General features: G+C 39.1%; 1 protein-coding gene across 2 annotated transcripts in view; it reads left to right on the plus strand.

The window, feature by feature from the left end:
- WDFY4 (WDFY family member 4) overlaps positions 1-27622 on the plus strand; it is a 129970-nt gene that overhangs the window by 13042 nt on the left and 89306 nt on the right. For both annotated transcript variants that reach the window (XM_042863041.1, XM_042863040.1), the window contains exons 4-18: positions 1404-1518; positions 2089-2192; positions 3451-3588; positions 4162-4351; positions 5233-5422; positions 7738-7898; positions 8202-8654; positions 10229-10333; positions 11436-11626; positions 13937-14547; positions 17334-17427; positions 25237-25451; positions 26250-26362; positions 27054-27255; positions 27538-27614. In XM_042863041.1, coding sequence (XP_042718975.1) covers positions 1404-1518; positions 2089-2192; positions 3451-3588; positions 4162-4351; positions 5233-5422; positions 7738-7898; positions 8202-8654; positions 10229-10333; positions 11436-11626; positions 13937-14547; positions 17334-17427; positions 25237-25451; positions 26250-26362; positions 27054-27255; positions 27538-27614 — 2959 coding nt within the window. The remainder of the gene's footprint in view (positions 1-1403; positions 1519-2088; positions 2193-3450; positions 3589-4161; positions 4352-5232; positions 5423-7737; positions 7899-8201; positions 8655-10228; positions 10334-11435; positions 11627-13936; positions 14548-17333; positions 17428-25236; positions 25452-26249; positions 26363-27053; positions 27256-27537; positions 27615-27622) is intronic.

Here is a 27622-nt window from a genome sequence, read left to right on the forward strand (position 1 = left end):
AGCTGAGATGTGGAGGCTCATTACTCACAGACACTCCTTCAAGCAGAAGGAGAAGAGAAAAATGTCAGCTATCTAGCAGTAGGCTGGGAGACATTTTCATGTTATCTTTGTGTCTTCCCTATTGGTGCCTCAGAAAGCATTAGAATCTTCTATTACATGGATGGCTTTCAGCTTAGCATTTCTCCCTTTAGCTCTGCTCAAACTTCAGAGGGAAATGTCATCCTCCTTACATTGAAACAGTTTGTTGTTCAGCATAGGCAATTCTAATGTAATGCTCTATAAAACAGTTGGGAATTTGTACTTTGCTGCCTGTTCCCCCAGCCTGTGAGTAGGAAGAACAGATGGTAAGAGCAGACTAGGAGTTTGTGGCAGAATCTTAAACATCTAGAAACAGCCAGGCTTGAGAGGAAGAGAGAACAGATTAGGTTGACATCACATTACTTGATTTTTTTATTTTTTTTTTTTTCCCCTGAAGGCACACATTTTGGAACAGAGTGAGGTTGATTTTTCTTCCAGATACAGATCTTCATATGTTAAAAACTAATCCGTTTTTAGAGGAGACCATATTTTAGGGTTAGTGTCCCACTCGCAGGGTGATCACCCACTGAATTGAACAAAAATGCTAGTGGCCTGATCTGTAAGTAGCATTGTTTTGAACCTTTGATTGAATAATGTTGTTGGTTTGTTTAGAATGAATTACTGGGGACACTGTGCACCTGCATTTCACTCTCACGTAGCCTTCCAAAAAGAGGCACTTTCAGAGAAGACAATTATGTGAAAGTCTAATGAAGTGAAACGAAAGTACTCACCTTATTGCCTGAGTTGTTCTCTGATTACAATTTGCTTTGTGTGGGTATGAAACTGCTTCTCTGCAGTCTGCCCTCAGCAGAACAAGGAGGAGCAAATAACTTGGAAAAGCACAAGCATGCTTTTTGATACAAATAATTATTGGCACAGGGGCTGTGACAGACATTTACACAGTTATGATTGTATCCACTGAAGAAAATAAAGTAAATACTGTCTGGCAGGTACATTGCATGATTCATACAGAATCATGGAATCACAGAATGGCCTGGGTTAGAAGGGACCTCAAAGATCATAAATCTCCAACACCCCTGCCACAGGCAGGGCCGCCAGTGTCCTCATTTAATACTAGACCAGGTTGCCTAGGGCCCCATCCAATCTGGCCCTGAACACTTCCAGGGATGGGGCATCCACAATGGTAATTCCAGGTATACTGCTGTATTTGTGGTGGTAGTGCTTCTTCCAATGGAAGTATTTGACAAACAAAACTGGAAACTTATGGGGGAATGTTAATTTTGTGTATTTATTGGTACTTATCAATCCATCAAAGTCATGCTTTATCAGAGGCATTCTAACAGTTTTTCAAACTTGGATTTCAGGCTTGGGAACAGTCTGCTGGAGTAATTGTATTCCCTAGTGTTCAGCTGCTAGCCAGTGAGGTTTCCAAGCTTCTGACAAAGGAGATTAAGAGGACTCTTAATGGCAAATCTGCAGGTAATGATCCTGTGGCTCATCCACTGGGAGTTTGCTATCATCTGTCCATCTTTTGTGCTGCAGTGGTATGCTTAATACGAGGGAAAGAAAAAAAAAAAAATAGAAAATGCTAGGTATAGGAAGCCAGATCTTCTAGAAGGTGTCAGCTAGCATTGGTTTTGTACAACTGCACTGAAGATCTGGCCTTGTATGCCATGCTGACCTTATTTCAGAACTTGCTATGCAGTGAAAGAGTAGGCTACACTTCATATTCCAAAGAGCTTTCTGTAATGTGAAAAATACTGCTAGCCTTGTATGACTTTCCTGGTGGCTGTTAGGCATTCTTTGCACTAGTCAGCTGGCAAACTTCGTGACCTGAGATGATATTCCCAGTGAAGCTCATCAGTTTATGAAAAGCATTTTACATAAACTGGCCTGAGCCCAATGTTGGATCAAAACCCTTTAATGTATTTTCATTCACCTCATTAGGCTCTTGCTAATATAATTTTATAAAATTTGTCAGATCTGTTAAGATCAGAGCAATATTTTAACCTTTCGTTAAGGAATTGAAGTTTGTTTTTGTACTAACAGAGGAAGCTCGGCTGGCTTTGGAGCATTTGCTACAACAGAAAGGGGAAGTAGAAGATGGCCATTTGCTCCTGAAATCAGTGTATCTGCTCTCACGGACTGACTTGGTAAGAGAAGATAACTACAGGGGATTTTTTTTGTTTTTGTTCTGAGAGGGTAGCTGCCCCACCAGTGGAGCTTATAGATCTTATAATTTGTGTTGTTCCTAAAGCTTTGTGCATCAGCATGCCTCAGGTACACAGTCAGAGGACGTGACATGGTTTATAGTTGAGGCTTTTTTAAAAGAAGGAAGTGCTCTGTGCTTTCAGATGCCTGATGAGCAAAACAAGAAAGGAATCTGTTTTTTCTAGTTGTCTTCTGATTCTTAACTTTTCTTTTGCTCCAACTTATCTAGCAAGCAACTAACTGGTAAGGAACTGTTTATCTCATAACACAGTGGTTGGATTGTCATTTTGAAGCACCCCTGCGTGTGTAGAGCCTGTATAGTTGCTCTCAGTGTAGACTGCTATCAGCATTACAGCCTGATACTGGGGTGTGAGGGATGTGTTTGCCCCTGATATCTGGCTGTGCAGTTTGTCTTATTCAGATAATGATTCTAGTAGACCTAGTCTGTGTCACAAAAGAAACTTTATAGTTGGACACAGAGTGAAGTTTCTAATGAGATTTGTGCTTTTCAGATATAAAATCATGTTTTTGCAGTACAAACTCTCACAAAATTTCATATCACATACCCCGCTCTTTTCTTTAGTTTGCTGCTGATTTTATTTTGATTATTGCATGCCAAACTGGCACTCTGGGATGCCACTTCTCTAAGTTGTACAGAGTGATTAGTGGAAATAGAAAGAAATTAAGTGCTGAGGAATACTGCAGAGAAACAGTGCCTTACATTTATAAAAGGGATAATAACTGTTTGTACAATTATTTGGTAAGTTACAAAAATAAAAATTATAGCTAAATTACTGTTATGCTGAGACAAGGATGGATTGGAGAATTCATACTGCTGTCCTTCCAGTCTTGTATAGCTACAGGGCATCTCCTTTGAACTAATGATAAAGGTGGCTCTGTCATAATACTATTTTAGCTTTAGTTTGCAGGTTGCATGCTTTATCAACTGCAGATATCTTTACGCGGAGTATGGGATCTGTCAAAGCTGTGTAATTCTGCTGGGGTGGAAAGCCCTAGGAACAGCCATGGCAATATATGATCAGTGTGTTTGCTGCTTCTAGGCATGTCTGTAGAGCTGTGGTATGATTGCAATGTGCACTCATAAGAATGAAATTCTCAAGTAGCTGATTCAGCTTTTGTGGCTACTGTTAGTGTGTAGAAACAAGGAAAGCACAGCTGACTTTTCTTTTCCTCACCTAGAGAACAATGTGGAACATCATTGCATCAGGACTTCCAGCTGCTCTGTTGCAGTGCCTGTACATTTTCTTTACTTTTCCTCTGAAACAAAACAGTGATGGAGAGACAAATGAAGATGAAACTCAGGAGATGCTTGTTGAGGTGAGATAGCCCTCTGGGAGCTTCTTCCCCCAAGTACTTGTATGTTTACCCAGACTTGGGATTGGAGCTCATAGTGATTTAAATGACCAAAGGAATAAGATAGGTCTGAAAATTATTAAATAATCTGAGATTATGCAGTAATCGCTTTTTGTGTTTAATAAAAAAAAGTAATTACAACTGGGAAAGACTCTAGAATATCCTACTAGAAGTTATTTTTATCTTCTGGTACCTGTATAAGAACTATGATGTTTTGTTTTTTAATATTCATATTTCCCCATCCATCCCTTGCTTAACTTCTCCAAAACTACTGACGGATGGAGCAACCAATGGTTTAAATTCTTGTTTCTGAGACCTGGTTTGCAGTACTCAGTTCTTATTTTACATTACCCATGTTCAGATGTTTGGGAGGACTTTGATACTATGGTGCTGTGGTGTCCTTGTAAGCTATGTGTGATGTGCCCCAGAATTTTCTGCTGTTTTTCAGTTTTCATGTGTATCACTGTAGGTTAGTGCTGGCCTTTATTTCCCAAGCATTTTTAAAGGTGTTTATTCCAGCTGTTTTTTTCTTTCCAGATAATGCTTAACATGTACAGAGAGGAGCGAGGTGTAGAGGAACTTCTAGCAGCTGATAAGCTTCAGTCATTAATTATAGCAGCCGCTTCCTTCTGGGACCAGTGTAGCCATCTATGGAAAGTACCCACAGGCCGTGTGCTGCGAACAATTTCAAAGGCTCAGACCAAAAACAGCATCCTGTACTTACAAGGTGTGGTTTCATAACTTAGCTTCTCCTTTCCTTGAGGTTGCCCTGAGAAAGAATTCTCAAGAAACTAATCTCCAGGGTGGATTTTTTTTTTCTATGTAATCTGGTACTTAATCAACTGCAAAGCACAGGTTCCTGATTTTCTGGGCAAGAACATTATTTAGTGCCTGTAGACACCTGGAAACTGAGGATTTTTCCTACATACTCAAGAAGAAAACTGCTGGCAAGGGTCCATGTCACTTGATCATGCTAATGTAGACTAGCACAAGATGTATTATGGTTTGTATTTATTTATTTTTAGGTAATGTGACTCAATGTATGAGGCTTGTCAACATTCTAAATCAAGAGATTGAGGAATACTATTGTACTGTATTGTATATTATTGAGGAATAATATAGTACTGAATGGTTTAGTAATTTAGAAGCTATTCTGGAAGGACTGTCCATCAAATAGACAAGAAAGACTAGTCTTTGTTGTTCAGAGCAAAATGCATATGGCTCAATACATATGCCTCATTAAGCAGAAAATTCATCTGTGAATTCTGCACAGGATGTGACTGACTTAGCACATGACAAATGTCTGCTTCCCACTTCTACTAAGGCAGCTGAATTCACAGACTATGAACTTGGATGGATGGGCTAGGTGTTTATGTTCTTGAGAGTGAGCTTCTCTGGGTTAAGCAAAGAAATGTGTGCATGCTTTAAAAACAGACGTACGTGTGCATTTAGCCTGCAGGTAAGTTTGGTGTTCTGTTTTTTGTTTTTGGAAAGATCTAAATGTTTTATGTTATTGAGAAGCAAACTTGTTTGTTCCATTTTTATCAGTAGCCTTGGACTAATTTGACTATCAGTTCTTAAATAGCTGCTTTTTTTTCTGCCCCACAGCTGTGGACTGCATTAAAATAGCTGTTCAGAATCTCTTTAAACTGGCTGATACGCTACCTGCTTGTGATGTGTGTGAAGCTGTTAGTATTGTCCTGTGCTTTGTGAAAGACTCCTATCCTATATCATCAGCTTTGTTAACAGAGTTTGAAAGTAATGATGGCTACCAACTCCTGCTAAAAGTTTTACTGAGGTAAGTATAGAGGTGCTCTGTGGGTTTCTAGAAGGTGGTAGAACTTCATTTTCAGAGTGCATGGTGGTCTGTTCTTAAATGTTAATTGCATGTGTAATTCTGTGTGGATGCAAAAACAGTAACAAAGGCTCTGATGTTGAATTTTTCATTGCTATTTTAGGATGGGGGAAGCAGTTTATAATTTCTGATACAGTTAATTTTCCTTATGGTTTCAAGAGTAGTTAGTCCATAAGTGGGGTAGGGACTTACTGAACACATGGCAAAGGTTCTTCATCAATTATTAGTATTGGAAGAGATCTAGGACACTTGTTTCAGTTAGGATGGACTCTTAGTTCAGGAATACAATCAGCAAGGGAAAGAAAGCAGATCATTCTTTTGTGCAGAAAATAAACAGAATCCACCCGAATTTATATCTTCGTTCTTCAGAACTGAGATGAATTTGAACTGGAACAAATTCCCACTGCTTCTCTTACTCATCAGTAGTACAAAGTAGAAGCTTTTGCTCTTCTTATATGCATTGACTAATCAAGTTCAGAGTTTGTGTCAAAGTAGTACATTATACCACTTCCCCAGAAACACTTAAAAGCATTGTTCTTGTTTATTACTAAAAGAAAAGACCACTTCCAGATCTTTGTTCCTGTTGATTGTTGTTTCCTTTCTAACTTTGCCTGTTCTTGTACTACTACTCAAACACTCAAAAGAACTTAGGTCCCTGACTAGTGTCATACATAGGAGTTATTTTATAAGTTGGATCTAGGGATATGTGGTTTGGATGATGAATCCCAAGATGTCTAAAGGTGTTATTTCTGATGATTTTTTGCAGGGCAATAAATGACATCTTCAGTTGGATCAGGTTTTCTTTTTTTTTTTTTTTTTTTTTACAATAGCATTTATGGATTGTCTAACTTTCCCTTATAAATAGGTGCTGAGAGATGGGCGTAAAATCAATTAATGTACAGATGATATAGTTATGAGACGTACCAGAGAGCTTGGCTACACAGTTATTACACCAAAGCAGAAAAGACAGGATGCTTACCCATATCCTGGGCTTGCTTATGAAACTACAGCAGAGCAGATCCCCAGAAAAGATCCTTCCCCACTGATAGTCAGCTCTTAAATGGGTCTAGGAGAGGTGGAGCCTGGCTCCACCCCTTCTGGCAGCACAGGTGAATTACCTTCACCTGTGCTCCTGTGGCTGAGTCATTGCTTGCCTTAGGTGATCAGAGGTTCAGCTGTGATTCAGCAGTTCCCATACAGATGGGTATTTCTGATGAAGCTCTAATGATGTAAGAGAAGGCATCTGATGTTTGTCAGTAAGGCCTATCTTTTTTTTAACTGATGCAGGCTGCGAAGATAAAAAAGAGTATACAGATGCTCAAGGCTGCAATTTCATGTCTACTTTCCTGAACTGTGCCAAGTTTCTTCTTGTCTTATCTTAGAATTTTTTATTCAACAAAGAAAATCCTGATTATCACACTATTCCCTACTGAAAGTGGACACTTTTTTCCTTTGCCAATGTTTTTTTCTTACCTAGCTTGAAATATTTTCTTGAGAGATTTTCCTAAGTTCCAGTGTCTATTGCTCTGCCACTAAATCATACCCAGATGCTGCAGTTTTCCTTGAGAATTATCCTCTATATGCAGTACTGAGTAGGATGGCATGAAAAACAGTTGTATCAGACTTTAGACAGGCATTCTCTTCAGTCTAAACTATGGCACATCCAGGATCACAGCTCAGCCTATTTCACTACTTAGAGGAGAGACATGCTGTGTTTTATATTTGATTCACAAAGCTCAAGCAATAGTGCTTTTCTCTTACTAAAGAGTGAGCTCTTTCTATTAGTTATCACAGCAGATTCCTCCCCTTGCCAGTCATGTGTCTGCCTTTACTTTTTAAATGTAACCTTGGCTTGGACTGTGAAAAAGCCCTGGGAAGTGTCTGTTGTAACTTCTGATTTCTCATAAAAATTATTTTTTATTCACCAAAACAGGCATTATTTTGGTGAGAATTACCTTTTTTTAAAGTACGTTGAAGTATACTCATTTCTAAAGTGTATCATCTTTATCTGCAGAGAACTGTTACATTGCCACTTGTCATTTTCCTTTTCCTTTTAAGTTTTGTTCTGATTCAGAATGTTCCACCAAGATGTGAAATTGCTGTTTCAAGGATGGCTAACGAAAGCAAAAAGATGACAAAATAAATGAGGAGAGAGAGAAATGGTAGCTCTTGTGTGTTCAGTGCCTAGTGATTTATCCAAAAAACTTTGTACTGCTAAGGCTGTCCTTACATGTGACTGTCCCAACCTTTGTTGCCAGATGTGAGGGGTTGCAGCAAAATGAAGGAGATCCCTATCTGAATGAGATTCTGGACATGCTGACTTGCCTTACAACCTGTGGGAAGACTGAACTGAAAGTTTCTGGCAATATTATACATCCGCAATTACCTCAGTTTGATTATGAATGGACACGGTCTTCTGGTACAGTATATATGTGTGGCAACGTGGGTGGGTTGTAAAATGAAACTTTATAGTAGATGGAGGAAGGAGTATGAGATAACATTAAGCACATAGGCTTCTGTAACATCCACTGATCTGAATGTTACTTAACCAAAATGAACTGATCATCAGCTGTAAAGTCTGATTTCATGCTGAGGATGTGTATGTGAATCTTGTTTCTGGTCTTGGACGTGATTAAGCACTGTAATTGCAGTGCTTAAATAGTGTTGATGTTTAAAAACAGAACGCACACAAAAAAGGGTATCTCACCTGTTTGTCTTGCAGGAATGACAGTCAAAAACCTCCAGGCTTTTCAGGTTTTGCAGTCAATTTTTCAGAAAAGTAATGATCAGCACCTGTGTGGAACAGTCTTGGGAGCAATTGGTACCATATGGGCCTGGGACACTGTGAACTTCTTTCTTCTGGAATGGACACTGCAGCCTATCAACCAGTTTATTGACATAATCCATTTCAAACCACATCCAGTCCAGGTCCAGTTCTTCAGACTGGTAGAGTCAATAGTTTTAGACCTGTCCTACATTCCCCATGAAATTCTGAAGAAGGTTCAGTGTTTGATAAAAGAAAATGTAGTGCCTTTCTGCACTTTGACAGCTCTCCGGTGCCTTCTCAGCATTACCAAAAAGGATCTGCTATTCAGCGACATCTTCCGGGACTCTGGGCTATTAGGCCTACTGCTGGCACTCCTAAGGAAGCGAGCCAAAATCCTAAGGAAGTCAGGTATAACTTAACTCATTCATGATGACTGCAGAGGCAGGTATACCAATAAGAATGAATGCATCTTAATGCAATTAATTTATATATTTTATATACCAAGTAGCTAGATTTATCTGGAAGCCAACTGGCCCAAGTTTGAAATTGGAATGTTTATGTCATGCTAAGCCCTACTAAGGTGCCCCTGAAATCCTAACTGTATATCATTCTGTGCACTTTTCTAAGGAGTTCATGTACTGCTCTTTACTAGTGTACAATAAATTACTCTGGAGGGTACTGTTCATCCTGTTCTTCTATAACTGGTCTTCGAAGTTTTTCAAAGTAGTTAGTTTCTCTGAAAACAACACTTAGTTGGGAGGACTGATAATGGAAGGTAGCTTCTTGAATTTTGGCTGCACATTAATCACAATTACTGCCACCTATTGTCATCTGATATAGTTACGTCCTATATAGTTATTTCACAGAAAGGTAATAGTCCAGGAGTGGTAACTGAGTTTAACTGATTTATTGTATATGCTTACATATGTGAAAGGTTTTTATTTAACTGCTAATTTATATAAAGTGTGGTAAAATGGTAAAATTGTGCTGTATGAATTGGGAAATTCATTTAAATTTCAGTATGATTGTTATTTAGTTAAGAAAAAACTCAAACTACTAGATTTAACTTCTAATGGAGCAAGCAAAACTGAATCATTTTTATGCATTTATGTTAAGCAATATATTGAATATGAATTGCAACAGAAATTCTACAGTGTGGGTTCTGTTAAATGCAAGGAAGCGGATTTGTGTTCTTGATACCAGAGAACTAATGTTTTGAGAGTTCTTAAAGAATGTCAAGATAAGTTGCCGAGATCTGTGGTATTTATCTTACACTTATCAGTTGATACATTTTACTGCCTTAGATTGCTTGGTGATGTAAACAGTACAGAATGAGTGACTGAGCAGTTAGGTAATTTATGACACTGGATATGTGAATAAAGAGGGGCAGATGAGAACACTGTGAAGAGGTCACTGCTTCCCTCTCTTGGTTTCCAGAAATTTAATCTGCAAACTTCAAAGTCTTTAGATTTAACAAAAACTTAACCTACACTGTATGATCCTGGAACTGTTTGCCTTTGAAAATGCATGAACATGGATGGGGTTCTTGTTTTCCACTTTCAGTTTATGTACTTAAGTACTCCCTGTTGCTACAATATTTTACCAATTTACAGCTCAGAAGCCAAAGCGTTCTTTTGATCATGTGATACCTGCTAGGTATCACCAAAAAAGACAACTGCATCAGCTTTATACATGGGAAGTAAAAGCATAGCTATTATCAGTATTTTCTGTAGTTTTGCAAGAGATGTGAGATGCAAAGCATAGAGTCAGACCTGTGTTTCCCAATCTCAGATTACATCCTAATCATTACACACTGCCATGTCCGTTTTGTTGCTTGCCTTTGAATTCAAGTAGCCTGTAAATAATAGTTAGTATAGAGCTAGAATTTGCTGGAGGATTGGTTTTGTTGTTTTGGTTTAAGATACTCCAGCTACAGCTAACTAAATCTTAAATAATTTCTGTTGTTAACAATACACTGATAGCTGGAACCTCTCTGCCTGGTCTGGAAGAAGGCACTGATAAGGAATTAAATGCTATAATGCTGAAGATGGTGGCTGCCCTTACTGTGGGATGTGTGAGAAACTCTGGTAAGAAATGATGCATGACTGCATGACCTTAGTGATACTTCATGATAAGTGGTCACGATGCCTCTTAGGAAGCACAAACAAAATTTCTGGCTTTTGTGCTTCAGTGAGAGGTGTTGCTCTAGGAAGAAATGTGGTAAAGATACCACATTCTCCACAGTTAGCCCTACTGGATAGCTGCTTTGCTTCCTTCTGTGTAGATACCTCTAAGGTGTTTAATTGTGGTGCATGTGTGTTTTGTGCAATGATTGTTCAGATTTTTTTCTGTGTTGTCTAGTATTTGAAATCCTGATGTGATCAGGCATGGATTGGATCACACTCATATGCACGATCATAGAACTGTTTGAGTTGGGAAGAACCCTTAAAAATAATCTTGTCTGCTGCACCTGCAATGAACAGGGACATCTACACATCTACAGCTTGAACAGGTTGCTTGGAGCCCCATCCAGCCTGATCTTGGATGTCCTGTCCTTGAAGACACTTACCACTTCTCTGCACAACCTGTGCTAGTGCCTTACTACCTTTCTCATAGGAAAAAAAAAAAAAAAAAAAAAACCAACCTTTAAATCCAATCTAAATATCTCCTCTTTTAGTCAGAAACCACATTTCCCCTTGTCCTATCATGACAGACCTTGCTAGAGTCTGTCCCCTTCATTTTTTGGCTTCCCTTTAGATACAACACAGTCTCGGCACACTTGGGAGAGGTTTGTTAGGGAGTCTTTGGGAAAGAGTAAGACAGGAGTGAAAAGGATCTTCTGAATGCCGGAATCCACTCAGTACATTCAACTTGCATGGTGAGAGTGTATTTTAACAAACAAGTCTCCTTCATAAACTGTGGAGAAATGTTTGATCTGAAAACTAATTAGGCATTATTTCATGCATTATTGTATTGGGGAAACTACTACTCTAATGAGTAGAGACCATTGTCATCCTGTCATTTTATTCCTACTTGTGCTTTTTGGTTTGTGTCCTTCAGTTTAACTCGCTTTTCTTTCTTGACTCTTCTCTATTTGTTGAAATGCGGCACCATATACTGAAAATATGCATTTGAGAACTACAAGTAAAGGATAGTTTAAATAACAAATGATACCTTACTTGTCCCCAGTTGTTTTAAAGGACTATGGAATGGTGCCATATATCAAGATATTTTTGGATGAGGAGTGCTACAGGGGTGCTACTCTTAGCATCTTGGAGCAGCTATCAGTTATCAACTACGAGGAATATATGAGCATTGTTATTGGAGCACTCTGTTCTTCTACTCAAGGGGAACTACATCTGAAACTAGATCTGCTGAAGGTAATTCATATGGTTTCCAAGTTACTTATTGTTTTCTTGGAAACTGCTTTGCTTGTGGCAAATTGCTTTTAATCTTACCCCAGCGCTGTCTTTTTCCAAGATGGTAAGAGCAAAAGAGGCAAAAGCTATGAACTAGATTTTGATTCTGCTAGATCTGTTCCTCTGTTTTTTATCAGGGTGCATGTGTATGGTCAGCACTCTCAATCAGTATCAGACTGAAGTATTTTGAAGACTTAATTAGTAATGCAGGGCAGAAAACAGAGGTGGCAAATATTAGGGCTGATGTGGGTGCAGTTATGTAATGTGAGAGAAAAGACAATTCAATGTGAATGAAATGGAAATGTGGAGAGGGGATGTGAGAGAAGGTAGAAGAATAAGATGGAGGGACAGGGTAGACAGGCATGAGGTTAACATCTTGATTCTCATACACTTCCAAGGTTGTAGATTTGCTGTCCTTATTTTGGTAATCTCTTAGGTACACCAGTGCCAGGGGAAAAAACAGAGGTAAGTTAGTGAAAAAGAGAAGGTTTGGAGAGTAAAATTAAAACTATTCATGACCTTTTTTGTGTGTATAGTCTTTAATTCATTAGCAACTGAAGCAGGGGAAAGAATCCACATGCTTTAATTTGGTTTAGTTCATGGGCAGCAAGCTGAAAAGGACTGGTGTGTTAGCATGAAACTAGATCAGTGTTTACCTTCTTTATTAGGTGTAAATGGAATTCACCTTTCAGTGCAATATAGCAGCTGCTTTTGTGATAAAAATACCACGTTACCCTAAACTTTGTTTCATCTTTGTTTTTATAGCTTTGATATGAAAAAGTAAACTTAATATTTATGCAGAAGTTGAGTACAGTGTCCAAACTAATATGAAAATAAATGCAGCTTCAGTGTCTAATTCTAACAAATGATAACTGTATTAAAACATAATGTAAGCAAATGAATTTATTATCTGCATCTATTGGGACTGTGATTGCATTATACACAAATTCAGATTGATTTGCTAATATATATTTAGCTGTTAAAGCCTCAGCCCAGATGTAATTAGTAGTGCCGTATTCCAGTGTGGCACGTAGACAATTATGAGGAATAACAAATAATGGAATGTGAAATAAATTCTGTTAACGTTAACTGAGTTAGGGGGTTTCCAGCAGACATCAGTTTTATAGATTCAAGACAGAGGAATACTAACTCATAGCCGATTAAATTCTAACTGAGTTAGAGCTGGGGGAAATGTGGTTACTGTTGACCTTCTCTGAAATGTGTTAAAGCCATCCTGATAACTTCAACTCTGAGTTATTAAATTTACTCCCTGTTCAGAATTCTCTGCCTACTTTGATACATTATCCTACAAAACTGAATGGCACTAATGGTGTTTTCCTTCCCCCTCTAGTTCTAGAAACCTTTTCTTGCAGTCATAGGTCCCGTTACAGGGAGATATATTTGTTAGAGTTGCTCCTCTTCAGCAGATTGTGAAGTGAATCTCTTTCACTAAATATCTATAGGGAAACTTTATGTTTAAAATGATCTTGTCCTATGTGAAAAGATATAGCCTGGCATTTTGAACATCTCTGGTGCCTTAAAGAGCATCATTTTTGCAAAACAAATAGTGGAACATCTGAAAAACCTGGGATAAATTACATTGAATTACAGTAGACTGTTTTCCAGCAACCTTTTTTTTTTTTTTCTGCTGCTTTAGCTCTTAATGACTTTAATATATTTGTTTTGCAATGGCAAACCTGAGGCATCAAAAATTTGCAAGTGGAATACATTGGGTTTTTATGCTTGTTTAATATTGTGAAGTGCACTTAACATATAACCTGATTTAAGCTCTGTGAAAATAGAGAAAACCTTTGGATTTGACTTTCAGGGCTTTTTTTTTTTTTTTCTTCCAGTTTTTTTTCAATCTCAAGATTTCTGGAGAGAGTTTGAAAAGATTGGTCAGAGAATAGGCAAAGGTATGAAACAATACCTCCAGCCAAATTAGATAGGATATACAGTGTATATAGCTAGGATATACAACTTGATTTCTTCTCTTTATTTCTTTGAGCATTATTCCCTACTTCACTGGTTCACTATGAGGATTTTCTCTTGAGATTATGTTCTGATCTTGGATACTTGACTTTATAGGTACACTGGGAAAGGTAAATGGAGAAATGCTACACAGTGGTGTAACCAATGATTTCTGTTGTTGATAGTGAAGTTTCATTGAAATTATTTCACAAAGAACTTGTTATTTAAAAATATTCTACATATTTGCCCTTTTATTTTAAGTTGTACTTTTTTTGTTTCCTTTCTCCCCAATGTTTATAGTCACTCTTAAGAATACTGAACAGTCCCAAAAGTCATTCAGCGTTCAGAACTTGCAGTGGATTCAATGGACTCCTGTCTCTTCTCTCAGACATGGAAGGTGCTTTGCAGGATCCTCCATGTGGGCTGTGGGCAGCAGTTGAACAGAATTGCATACTGGAGCTTGTTTTCTGTACACTTCAGGGGATAACAGCAGCTCTGCACTTGGACCCTGTAAACAGCAACTTCTTTCAGAGGAACGGCCTCTTTGAAAAGATGGCAGAGGATCTTGAGTCACTTGGCTGCTTCTGGACACACAGAGAATGGCACATCCCTCTGAGCCTTGAGAAGACAAGGACATTTGCAGAATTCTTGGATGCAGCTTTCTGTTCTTCAGAACCTTTCCCAGCATGGCTGAAGAACTGCATATGGATTCTGAGTTTTCTTGATCATATGGTCAAAGGAACCCTCCATCTGGAGAATTACTTCAAGGAAATAAAGTTAGAGATGGTTGAGGCATCAAGAGATGATCAGGAAGGAACTCAAGCTCAAGGGGAAGATCCTACTTTTTCTGAAAGACCAGTCAGTGAATTATGTGCCTCTGCTTATAGGTTATGGGGAAACTTTGAAGAGAAGTAAGTTCTGATTTACTACAGGCAATATAATAAGACTAGAATCTGCAATTTATATGGTAGTTGAAAGGCAAGGTGCGGCAAGATTTCCCTAGAACAAACAATTTGGTCATACAGACCCAAAGGTCTGATGTCCCAGGACATCAGAAATCATATTTTTGAAAGGTTAAATAATGGTAAGCATTAATGTTTACTGGAGCAGTGGGATGCAAAAGGCTGAGAGTTATGCAGTTAGTGCTGAAGGATTTGGCATATGCAATGTGAGCAGGACTGGATTCTGAGGAAAGGGTTGTTGAGACTTGAAGCTAGCATTTAATCTGTTTGAACATTCTCCAATTGATTTTGGCTTTTTTTAATGATATGGAGAGATGTTTCCAGTCGTCTGATAAAAACAGAAGCTTTTAAATTGTTTTAAATGCTCCCCTATTCATGTGTGCCCCCATGTGCATGTGCCAATTCACCTACCTGTACAGGACAGAAAAATGAAAAAAAGAATGGTCTTGAGCATTACTGATTTAATGGAGTATGGCAGTAAGGAAAGGCTATATCAGAAATCAGTGCAGCTTTCAGCTATGAATCATTTCTGAATTGTTTCTTTTTTTTTTTTTTTTTTTTTTTTTGAGACCTTAAACCCCTTCCTATGTCTGCAGTCCTTTTCTCAAAAATGTTTCTGATTGGAACTCCAGGTTAAAAGAAGTTAACTTCAGTGTTTGCAATGGGTGATTCCTTCAACCTTTGTTTTAAACTATTCCTTGCTCATCACTATATACAAGCAAGGTCAAATGTATTCTCAATTCTCATGACGTACAGAGTGTATACTTCTCTAGTAGTAACTTCTTTGAAAATAAAACCAAGAGATCACATTCTCAGAGCTCCTGCAAGCCTGTAGTTCCCCTAAAGCAGCTTCCTCCCAGCTGTACTCCGCACTCACTTCCTCCTGAAACCTTCAGCAGGGAACTATGCAAATTGAAAGGAGGAACTTGAGTGCAGTCAGTGTTGGTGGTCTGCAAAGCCCTGTCCTGTGACATGGGTTTAACATGCCTTGAAGAGGGGGATAAGGATGTGACGTGGTAGTTCTAAGAGCCTGCGTCTCATACATGGGAAAACTAGCATTTATACCGGATAATATTCATAACCCCTTACACTGTGCAATGAACTGCTGGGTAATGGGAAATCACCCTTAAATTTCCATCTGAAAAACGGCTCTCTGTGTTCCTGTTCTTGTGTTAATGTTTGAACCATCTTCCGTTTTTCCTTTTGATCCTGGTGATTTGAGACTGCTTGCTGGAAGCTATGTTAGTAAGGCTGACCATACTTTAGGAGGGAAGGTGCTTCTTATGCCCACCCCAGCAGAATGGCTGCTGCAGCTGCTGTTGGGTGGATTAACTGTGTTAATGGCACTTTGTAGCTTTTCATTTTAGCCCCATGCCATCTTGTCTTTTAAGTAATGACTAGTGCAGAGTGTATTTGGGATCCATGCACCAGTAGTGATCTATTATGTAGTAGTAGAATCTGTCTATTAGCTGAAACTACCTGACCCTGAGGCACCACAAACTCACAAGCACAGACTGCGTTGGCTACATCTCTTTAATATGGGAGTACACCAGTAGTGTAGGGGTAAAGGGAGTAGTTGGTTGGATTAGTCAGCTGATTGGATAACCCTGAGACTGGGATATTTGTAGGAGCGAGGAGTTGGTAAATGGAGACAGCTTTTCTACTGATACAAGCCAGCAAATGAAGGCATCCCAGAAAACTGCAGAGAAGGACAAAGACTGTGTTTAAATGATCTAATACTCTTGAGGGAGTGAGTGCTGACAGAATGAGTTTGGTACTGGTCTGGCTCTGGATTTTCCTCTTTTGTTCTGTATTCAAAATAGCGCTAAACCTACCAGACAATGTTCAAAAGTAAGAAAACCATGACAAAGACTTAACTATTTAGTGATTTTATTGATTTTTTTCAAAGGATGATCTTACTTTCTTGTTGTCTGATGTTTATGATTTGATAGGTCACATTTTACATTTGCTATGTGGCATACCAGAAAAAAAATTCATGTTTAAAAGGAATGATGGGATTCAGAGGTAACTGCATTTCTTCAATGATCAAATCTTCAGAAAAGTTGCTTTTTGTTAGAACTGTACACGCTGCCTGGCAATTTACTTTAGTGTTAGAGCTGGATAAATTGCAGGCTTTGGGGAGTTTGATTGCAGCAGGCTTAAGCTGAAAATGACTTTGCTAGAGGGGGCAGAAAATACAGCAAATGAGCGATTGCTTTTGAAGTACTATTTCTTGAGGGTGCAGTAGGGGTTGTTTGACACTGTGTGGCAGTGTGTTACATGTTACTTGCTGTTCTAAGACATTTAGAATAACAGGTTTTGATAATGACATTTGATCCTCCTTTATATCTTCTGTCCAAAACTTTAACACCTGTTCTTTTACTTAAACTCTTTATACTGCTTCTCAAGTACATTGTGACACTTCTTTTCTGCCTAATTTTGTCTGTTAGTTGTTTTTGTTGTTGTCTGTTAGTTGTTTTTGTTGCTTTCCTCTCAATCTATTTGGAGCAGGTGTTTCTGAGAGAGTGCATCACAACTCCAATTCAGAGGTGCACCCAGAAATAATTCTCTCATCCTGCTGAACCTGTGATGCCTGGAGTAGTTACTGCTAAGAATGCTGAGCCTGAGCCTTGTTACTGCCAGGCAATTTTAAGCTGTGCTCTGCTGGAACATTGGACAAACTCTCTTTGATGCTGTTAATGGTAATGTTAAGTCTTACACAATTTTTCCTGCAGGTGGGAAATGAGGGACTGTGTCATTGTAAATCCAGGTGCCGTCTGTGTTATGGTGAGGCTGCTGCCTAAGTTGTACAGAGAGGGACACTCTCAGGTGAGTATGAGCCATATAGGCTGTCTGCTACTCCTCTCTTGCTGCATTTTTGAGATTTAATTAATATTTCCACATTAGAAGAGAGTAGAATTTACTGTGGAGTTCCGGCAGTAGTAGTATAAAATTCCACTGTTAGGCCAGATAAGAACAATTAAAATTTCATGGATATTGGTTTGACTAAGAACTCACACCTATCTGATGCAGTGTGTTTATCTGGGTTCCAGGATAGTGCAAAGGCAAGAGTAAGATGTTAGTCCTCTTTTTACTATAAAATGTGGAGTTGCACCCAAGGAACAAGGTGGGGAGAGAATAATTCCACTTTCCAAAGGTATGAGTGAGGAAAAAATGTAATAAGAAATAAGAAAAAAGAAATAAGAAATAAGAAAAACCACTCCATTTCTATGCTCAAGTAGAGAAATGGGAATGGGGCTGGTGAATGTTACTTTTAATTTTGTTTCTGGTATAATGGTGAAGCTGTTTTAAACAGCTTATCTCTGGCCTCTAGGTTCCATTACAAAATAAGCATAGTGGTTCTGATGGCTGGTTGAGCTGGCCACTCACTGGCAAAAATTACTACTCTTCCTTTCAAATAAACTATAATTAGTTAAATATTTAAGGCTCTGTTTAGCTGTCTAAATTGCATGTGTGAACATTTCTGTGGTGCAAAAGGGTCTGGCCTCTTCTCCCAGGCAAATAGTAGGACCCGAGGAAATGGCAAGAAGTTATACCAGAGGAGGTTTAGGTTGGATATTAGGAGAAACTTTTTCTCTCAGAGGGTGGTCAGGCACTGGAATGGCTGCCCAGGGAGGTGGTGGAGTCGCCATCCCTGGCAGTGTTCAAGAGGCGCCTGGATGAGGAGCTACGAGAGATGGTTTAGTAGCTTTTGGCACTGATAGGAATGGGAGGGTGGTTGGACTAGATGATCTTGCAGGTCGTTTCCAACCTTGTGTTTCTGTGATTCTGTGATTCTGTAATGGAGTGTCTGTGTTCAGGAACCACGTTGTGATTCCTCACAATGATAAAAGAACATAGACACTTGTGGGTGCACTATACACACTCAATGTACCCAGGCACAGAAACTACTTAAATACAGACAGCCATCCCTGTCTCCATTTCAAGCACTCTCATTGTGCACATTTCACCTTTCTTTTTATTCTGAGAAAATCTGCTGAAGCAGTGTGCAATCATGACATTCTTAGTGTGGAGATGAAGGGGTTCTGGAGCACCTTTGTAAAAAGCACTCTTATTTATTATGGTTGTAGCTAAAACTGCCTGACCCTGAGACACCACAAACTCCCAAGCGCAAACTGCATTGGCTACATCTGTTTGAGAGATTGATATTTGAGTACACTAGCAATGCAAACACTAGTAATTATTCAATATCTTCATCATTTATATTCCTTTTAATCCCAGGGACTTTGTTTTACTGTATTTTTTGTATACTACATTTCCCATCTGCAAAACAGTAGCCAAAATTTCTTTCAGAACAGTCAACAATTTTACCTTCCTTCCTATGTGGCTTTTGTTTGTAATCCTGAGTAAGCTGGGCTTTGATATCTTCTATAAAATCAGATGAATGGTAGCAAAGAATAAACTGAACTAGCCCACTAACAATTGTTGAAAAGTTGCTAATATATCCAGCAGCCAGAAAAATCTGACCCTTTGGATCTATCAGTCCATAAACTTACAGTGTAACTTAGACTCCCTTTGCTTTGTCAGGCTTCCCATACACACAGGGAATCAGAACAAGTAACTTGCCTACATTACAATCTTCTGTCTTTTCTTAAATATCTGAATAGTTAATGTATATGCAGAGAAACTGAAATAAAACCAGACTGTTCATCCAGAGCTATGCTAGGTGGGCTTGCAACTAACTGCTGGCTCTGTGGCTGAGCTTGTGAGACCCTCAGTAGATGGCAGTGTTCTTAAAAATATGGAAGTTTAGAGCACAAATTCAGGCAATTTCAATCTTGTGTTTAAATATGTTCCTTTTTTCTTATTGTTCTTTTTTTCTTAGCTAATAAGAAATTCTTACTGATAGTTCTTGTTTAGTATTGCTGTTGTGAATAGAATTGCCTCAGGTAGAATGGGATTACTGTTACGCTTAGTGGACTTGATAGAATTTAACACATCTTGAAATTTTATTCATCAAATGAACCACAAAATAGGATGGAGGAAGTTTTACCGACGCTTCTTGGTGACTAATTCTGTTCAAGGATGTTGAGTGAATGAATGGAACCTTGTGTCTTATTTGGGCAACTGGATGATGCTACCAGGTAGTGACACAAAATACTAAACTTAAATACCTTTACTTTTAATGTATGCCACTACACAAACACTTAAGAAATGAAGTCCTTCTTGGAAAATGCAAGTCAGGAAAGATCTGATCCAACAAGAGGAATTAAGTGACTTAATGAAGGAGGAGAAACTGGGTAGAAAATGAAGGAATTTCCCCTGGAGTTTTCCTCAGTAACAAATATGGTGCTATTTCTTTTTTTTTCTTCTAGTTTGAAAGTTAGATGAATTAATTTCTTTGTGGATAGAGCTTTCTTAATGAAAATCTTCTTTTGAAAAACCCAAGGAGGCTTCTTGCACTGAGTTTAATGCTGAGTCAAATAGTCAAATAACATGTATTTTTAAGGAGCAGTGGTGAAGAACAGATAGGGTAGCTCATGTCTCAAAGCTTGTTTTTAGTGCTATGATAGACCTTCTAAGGAGTTGCCCTGAAAAATAATCAGAATAGGGTCAGATCAAGTGTGAATCTTTTGTTTTCAGCAGCAATGAGAAAGCCCTGCTTTTAGAGAGATGTTAATGGAACTTTATAAAAGTATCAGCTTTGATTCTGATATAATATCTATTTCCTGCCGAAGTTGCTGCTGATGGCTGACCTTTGTCAGACCCAAGCAGTAATGGGCTAAAGCAACATTGAGTATGTTGGCGTAGAAGAAATAATTGAAAATGAAACAGACTGTGTTGCAGATGAACTTCAGACAGTTACTTCTGACTGTCTGAAAGAAAATTAGAAGTCAAGGACAGATATTGCTGCAATTTCTAGATATGATAAAATCATCAAGATGTTATATGGGTATGAAACATTGCTTAGGAGCCTTTAAATTCCTAAGAGGACAGTCATTGAGTTGGTAGATGTTCAGAGGTTTTGGTCTTATTTTTGCATGGGATTCATGTGCTAGTTCCCACTGAATTTCATGTAGTTTGATCACATAGAAGATTCTTTTCTTATCATGCTGCTCATTCACTAATGATGGCACTATTGCATGCTTCAATAACTAAGTACCAGAATTAACAAAGGAATTCTTAATATTACAAAAATGTTCTGTTGGCTGACTTCAAATGTACAAAACCAGGTGGTTTGTTTTCTTTTTTTCTTTTTTTTTTTTTTTGTAGTAGGTGGCAGACCCGGTATTCAAAGAAGGAAAGCTCTGTGGCTTCTTTTATGAGTTCTACTAATATGGAAGATGAAATTGTGACAGAGAGAACTTCTGTGGTACAGCTAAGATGGACCTAGTTGTATCCATCCTGCTGGAAAAGTAGAATTAGTTCATGTATCGATAGTATGTAGTTCATAGTACTGTTTTTTCCTGTTTATTTGCGAGGAGGACATGAACACCAGTTATGCTGTAAGCTTGTAAGGTGAAGTTATACAGACTGTTAGCAAAGTAAACTTTGTTAAGACCAGTCAGTGAGAATAATCAGGAAATCTTTTCTAACAGGATGGGTTTGGCTTGTGGCTGGGAACTGTGCATCAGGAATTTTAGCTATGACTAATTTTTGAGTGATTTTTTAATTACACATATTTTAAAGAGTAAAATACAACTGATTTTTCAGAAGTAGAACCAAACTACATTCAATGGTTTTTAAACTCCTGGATGTTCACTTCTTCTTTTGAAAGCATGATATAAAAACTCTGAGTTTTTGAGAACATTACTTTTGATGCCTTGATTTCTTTGCCAGGTAATTGCAATCTATGTTAGAAAATTAATTCTAATTTCTGCAAAGGGCTGATACATTTCAATTGAAAAGCTGCTCTGAGTTTGGAAAGTATTTTCTTTTTCCAAATGCACACTCAATTACTGAATATTGTTCTTAAACACAAGAAAATTGAAAACCCTTATGAAATTAATCCTCATTACTGAAGATTCAAAGTTCTTAATCACTTTCTACATCACATAATCATTATCAAATGGACTAACAGTGATTTAAAAACAGCTACCAATTTTGAAACTATAGGTTCTTAGGAGCAAAAATCTGGGAACTACTTAAACAATCTGGGCAAATTGCTAGTTGACATTTTGACCTTTTAACTCTAATCTGAAGTAGAGCTGTGAGCCCAACTGCATTCTAATTGCACCTTCAATATCTTGATTCATGGTGCAGGTAATACGTGTTAGGAAAATCAATTCATGTGTACAGAAACAGCCTTATTTTCTGTCCATCATTAATATTTCCACTAAAATCTCGTTTTACTGGCATTTACTTCCTTATAAATAGCACATTTTATTCAAAACAAGGCAATGCCAGTATTCACTAAGTTTATGAAAATGATCAATATTTTTCTATGTCAATATGGTTTTATTGGCTTTATTTTGGAGTAATCCAGTATTTTTACTTAGCCAAGATGCGTATCTTTATACTCTCGTGGCTTTCTGTACCCAGAGTTTTTCCTTCATCCAGTAAAAATGTGGTGTGAAATTATGTTCCAATTAAATGTTCCAAAAAGATTCTGAGGTTTCAATACTCACAGTAGGAATAAGTTCCTCTTTTTTTGAAGGACAATGACGTAAGTTTGTTCTAATGGGAGATTTCTGTATTTATTTGGAAGCATGCTGGAACTTGTTTCACTAGGAATGAATGTTCTGAGATGGGAGAGAAGGTTTTTCTGAAAAAAATCTCAGGTATAAAAGCCAGTTATGTTTATGAAAATGTAAGTAGAAGTTTTATTGCCAAGGTGTTGCAATTAAGGCTTTTGGTTGGTGGGTACTCTTAAAAAGAACTTTCCTGTGAACTTTTTTATCTGTCCTGTATTTGGTTTTTAGCTCTCCAAATAGGGCCTGTATACAAAAGAGATGAATCACACTTTACACTTAAACTAGTTTGTTCAAAATCCAGTGAAGTTTCTTTTCATTTGAGTTATAAAATCAAATCCAAATATCATAATGTCTGTGCCTGCCACCACCGGTTGTCGTTTTTTAAAGTTTATGCATCTTTCCTAGAATCACAGAATGGCCAGGGTTGGAAGGGACTTCAATGATCATGAATCTCCAACCCCCCTGCCACATGCAGGGCCACCAACCTCTCCATTTAATACTAGACCAGGCTGCCCAGAGCCCCATCCAATCTGGCCTTGAACATCTCCAGGGATGGGGCATCAACAGCCTCTCTGGGCAGCCTGTTCCAGCACCTCACCATTCTCTCTGTAAAGAATTTCCCCTGATATCCAACCTAAATCTCCCCTCCCTCAACTTAAAACCATTTCCCATCATCCGGCAGTTGTCAACCCTTTCAAAGACTTGATTCCCCTTCTGTTTGTAGGCTCCCTTTGGGTATTGAATGGCTGCCATGAGGTCACCCCCCAGCCTTCTTTTCTCCAGGCTGAACAAGCCCAGCTCCCTCAGCCTGTCTTCATAGGGGAGGTTCTCCACTCCCCTGATAATCTTCATGGCCCTCCTCTGGACCTCTCCGACAGCTCCCTGTCTTTTTTGTACTGGGGGCTCCACACTTGGATGCAGTACTCCAGATGGGGCCTTGCAAAAGCAGAGTAGAGGGGGACAATCACTTCCCTGTCCCTGCTGGCCACTCCTCCTTTGATGGAGCCCAGGATACCATTTGCCTTCTGAGCCACAAGGGCACACTGCTGGCTCATGTTAAGTTTTTTCATCCATCAAGACCCCTAGGTCCCCCTCTGAGGGCTGCTCTCAAGGACTGCTCCTTCCAGTCTGTATGGATGCCTGGGATTCCTCTGTCCCAAGTGCAAAACTCTGCACTTTGCCGTGTTGAACCTCATCAGGTTCACCTGGGCTCACCTTTCTAGTTTCTCAAGGTCCCTCTGAGTGGCATCCCTTCCTTCAACTGTGTCAACCATACTTAGCTTGGTTCAACATACCATAGCTTGGTGTTGTCAGCAAACTTGTTGAGGGTGCACTTGATTCTGTCATTGATGTCATTGACAAAGATGTTAAAGAGCACTGGTCCCAAGACAGACCCCTGGGGGATGCTGCTCATTACCGGCCTCCCCCTGGGCATAGAGCCATTGATGACCACCCTCTGTCTGCGGCCTTTCAACCAGTTTCTTATCCATTGAGTGGCCCACCCATCAAATCCCTCCAATTTATAGATAAGGATGTGGTGGGGGACCATGTCAAAGGCCTTGCTCAAGTCCAGGTAAATGACATTGGTGGACAAGGGAAAGGTGACCAATGCCATCGCTCCATCGAAGGCCACCAGATTGGTCAGGCATGACCTTCCTCTGGTGAAGCTGTGCTGGCTGTCTCAGATCACATGCTCTATCCTCATGTGATCAAGTGTGTTGTCCAGGATGGTCTGTTCCATGATCTTCCCAGGCACAGAGGTGAGACTCACCGGTCTGTAGTTCTTGGGGTCCTCTTGCTCCCTTTCTTGTAAATTGGAGTGACGTGACCCTTCCTCCAGTTATCCAGGATCTCACCTGGCAGCAATGACTTTTCAAATATGATGGAGTGCGGCTCAGCAACCACCTCAGCCAGTTCCTTCAGAACCCTGGGATGCATGCCATCTGGCCCCATAGACTTGTATGCAATCAGTCTCATGAGAAGGTCTCACACCTGCTCTATTCTCACAGCAGGGGGGGGGGGGAGAGGGGGGATTTACCACCCTGGTCCCCACCTAGAGGTTTAGGGATGCAGGGCTCAGGGATGTGCGAAGTGGAATCCTAGCCTCCAGTGAAGACTGAGGCAAAGAACTCATTCAGTACCTCAGCTTTCTCTTTGTCTGTTGAAGCAAGTTTTCTTTTTACATTTACTAAAGGAGATACACTTGCTTTGGCCTGTCTCTTTGGCCAAAGTACCTGTAGAAAGTCTTCCTATTGTTTTTTTCACATCCCTTGCCAAGTTCAGTTCCACCTGCACCTTGGCTTTCCTGATCCCAAGAGTGTAGTGAAGAGTGTATCGAAGCCAAAGAAATCTTGAGGATGAAGAAGAATAAAAAGACTTGTTTAAATATAGTGCACAATTACTTTTGAGAGAAATCTAGTTTGGTCAACAGGGTAGGCTTCATTCTTAAGTGGCAGAAAATTGTTCTAAAGATAATTTACAAGAATTCAGATGCTTCTTTAAGATCATTAAGAAGCAGTGAAGAAGTAAAACATCAGTTCAGCAAAATCACTAAGTGCTTAAGGGCTTTGCTTTATTCTGTTTTGTTTAAACAACAGTTCTTTCAGAACACAGATCGTGTCAGTGTGACTCCTCATGTTAAGTACATTCTGAGTAACTGTATTGGTGTTGAAACTTATGTCTAATAACCTTCCATAAGTGTTTCCTCCTTTTGCGTGAGAGGTGATCTGTCATTCTTTTGTTACTACAGTGGGGTGACAGGAACTTAACTGTAGATAGCTGAGCAGTTACTCAGATGTGGATATATCCAGACTGCTCAGGCAGTTTTATAGAACAGCCATATGGTTGCACATGAGACTCTGGCTTTAAGGGTTCTTTTGAGGGGCCAGGTTTCTATGCCTAGAGACTCAGCAATTGCAAAACATAGTTCACTTGTCATGTACAGTTTTAGTTTCTGGTCACTGACCTCAGATCTGTCTTCCAGATTTCTCAGGAAATCCAACGTGCTTTGGCTGACCATATACAGTCCCTGGTGAAGTCAGAGAAGAGCCGTCAAGTGATGTGTGGATCTGGCTTGCTGAGCACTATCATAACTTCCTGCCAGGATGCCTTTCGCAATGAGAGTCATCCACTCCATCTGCCCCTCACAAGAGTTTTTGAGAAGCTTGCCTCACAGTCTATTGAGCCAGATGTGTTAAGGTATCACATTGTTTTTAATTGAATGAATTTGCTGTAGTGGTGCATATTTTTGTAAAGTCTGTGATAGCTGGAAACTCCATATTACGCCTAATTCAGCAAGACAGGATATATGACTAAATGAATTACTGAAGCTGGTATAAGTCTTCAGTCTCATGCACCATCTCTGCAAGGGTTATAAAGCCATTCATGAATAATAACTAAATAATTGTAAAACAACTAGAATTATTTAGGATTATTCTGCCCTGGTACGAAGAAGCTATTTCCTGAAGAGTGATTTTCCTGAAGAAGTGATTCACTTGGTACGGGTCAATGTTAATGATAGATACAGAAATAAAAAGTGAAATTTTATTTCTATGTCGAGGATGTGCTTTTTCCTTAAATTCTTCCAGCGAAGAATTCTTGCCATGAAATACCTGATAGAGATCAGAGTGCAGGTGTGTAGTGCGTTTGTCTTAATAAAAAATGGAACCAAAATTTATTCTTTAAGGATAGATTTTGAGAGGGGGGGGGGCACTGCCGGGGGGCGGGGGAAGGCAAATTAGTAGCAATAAAAAAGCATTACTAAAAAAATTGAAACTTTGAATTTTTTTTTCCGATAGGAAAACTTTGGAATGGAAAATATAAGCCTAAATGTATTTCTGATGATAAAATAGAAAGCATTCCTTCTGTTTTATTTAACTTTAAAATTTTGTTTCCAATCAGAAAATTGTTATCTCTTGGCTTGAGTTTTAATTGCATGGTTGCTATTACTCCCAAAACTGTATTGTATTTTTCTTTTTTTTTTGTTTTGTTTTTCAGACAATTTCTTTGTTTGGGAGGTTCTTTGTCAGTACCTTCCCGACCCAACACAAAGAGTACTGAGGTCCTTTCATGTCAGGAGAGCGTTTCATCTAAAGCAGGTTTGAATGAAGGTAAGCACTCAATGAACAGCCTATTACTGATAGCATAGCTGGATTATAGATGTCTGTATTATGACAGAAAATTGTTAATGGAATGAGTAATAGCTGGAAACAGTTAAACATGTGAATAAGAGCTATATTTTTTTTAATCCCTAGGATATTTTAGCAGTCTGCTTGCTCATACGGTCTGGTTGCTATCTCAGTCTTTTAACTATTCTCACGTTTTTCATATGAAAAGCTACCGTGGTAGAACTTTGCTCTTCTCGTGCTTAAGATACCTAATATAGCACGTTGCAGATTTGAGACTTAAATTCTTTGCAGTCATTTTTTTTAGATCTTCTCCCATATGTTGATTGTAAACATTTGTTAAGGTGCTATTACTTTTCTAAGGGTGAGGGGAAATGGAACAAAAAAGCTTAGGAACCTTTTACTGGAAATGGAGTTCAGAGCTGCCTGAAGACATGGAGAGAAACCTTGACTGTTTATCACTTCTGCAAACTCATCCATCTTGCCAATCTGCCATTTTGGAATTCTTTCAGTGCTATACTTTGGTCTGCTGTTGAGAATTTCTGCAGACTGCTGAGGCTGTATCACTTAAAAAGTTAATGCCTCATGTAGTGCTAGATCATAGGAGTGGTGAACTGAATACGGTCGAAGAATTGCAGTTATTGGTCTGACTTTGACTTTGATCTTGTATCTGCAGAAGAGGTGGCAGCAGACAGTAAAACTGCTCTTCAGACAGCTGTGCCTTTCAGCAACTCACCTTGGGTGTCAAAGGGATCTGCATTGGCGCTCCAGACTGCAATGAGTCTCATCTCCATGACATCACCACGGAACTTACAGCTACACAGCACTGCTCTGGCTCCATCGTTTGTGGAGTTTGACATGTCCATGGAAGGATATGGGTATTGCTGCTGTTGTTTTCCTCATTAGCTGCTTTGCACTCTTCCCAAGACCTTATTCGGAACACTACTAGTCAGATCTCTCATCTTAGTTATTCCTTTATGCCCTTTAGCTGCCTTCCTTGCAGGGAATTTGCCAGTGTATTTGGCCTAGAGAAAGTATATCAACTTATTGCTGACAGGATGGAGTCTGCCTTGCTATCTTGACTCTGCAGTAGTAAGACACTGCCCTTTAGGGATGACTTTCCACTTCTCTGATGAATGAGTATTTGCTTGCTTTTGTAGGTGCTTATACCTCCCTACTTTAGCCACTGTATTGGGCCCAAGTGCTGAGCAATCTGTTTCAGGTGGAATTGGCATGTGTAAGTAC

Source organism: Lagopus leucura, unplaced genomic scaffold (genome assembly GCF_019238085.1).
Source record: "Lagopus leucura isolate 7727_CA_CO unplaced genomic scaffold, USGS_WTPT01 Super-Scaffold_739, whole genome shotgun sequence".
NCBI classification, from domain to species: domain Eukaryota; kingdom Metazoa; phylum Chordata; class Aves; order Galliformes; family Phasianidae; genus Lagopus; species Lagopus leucura.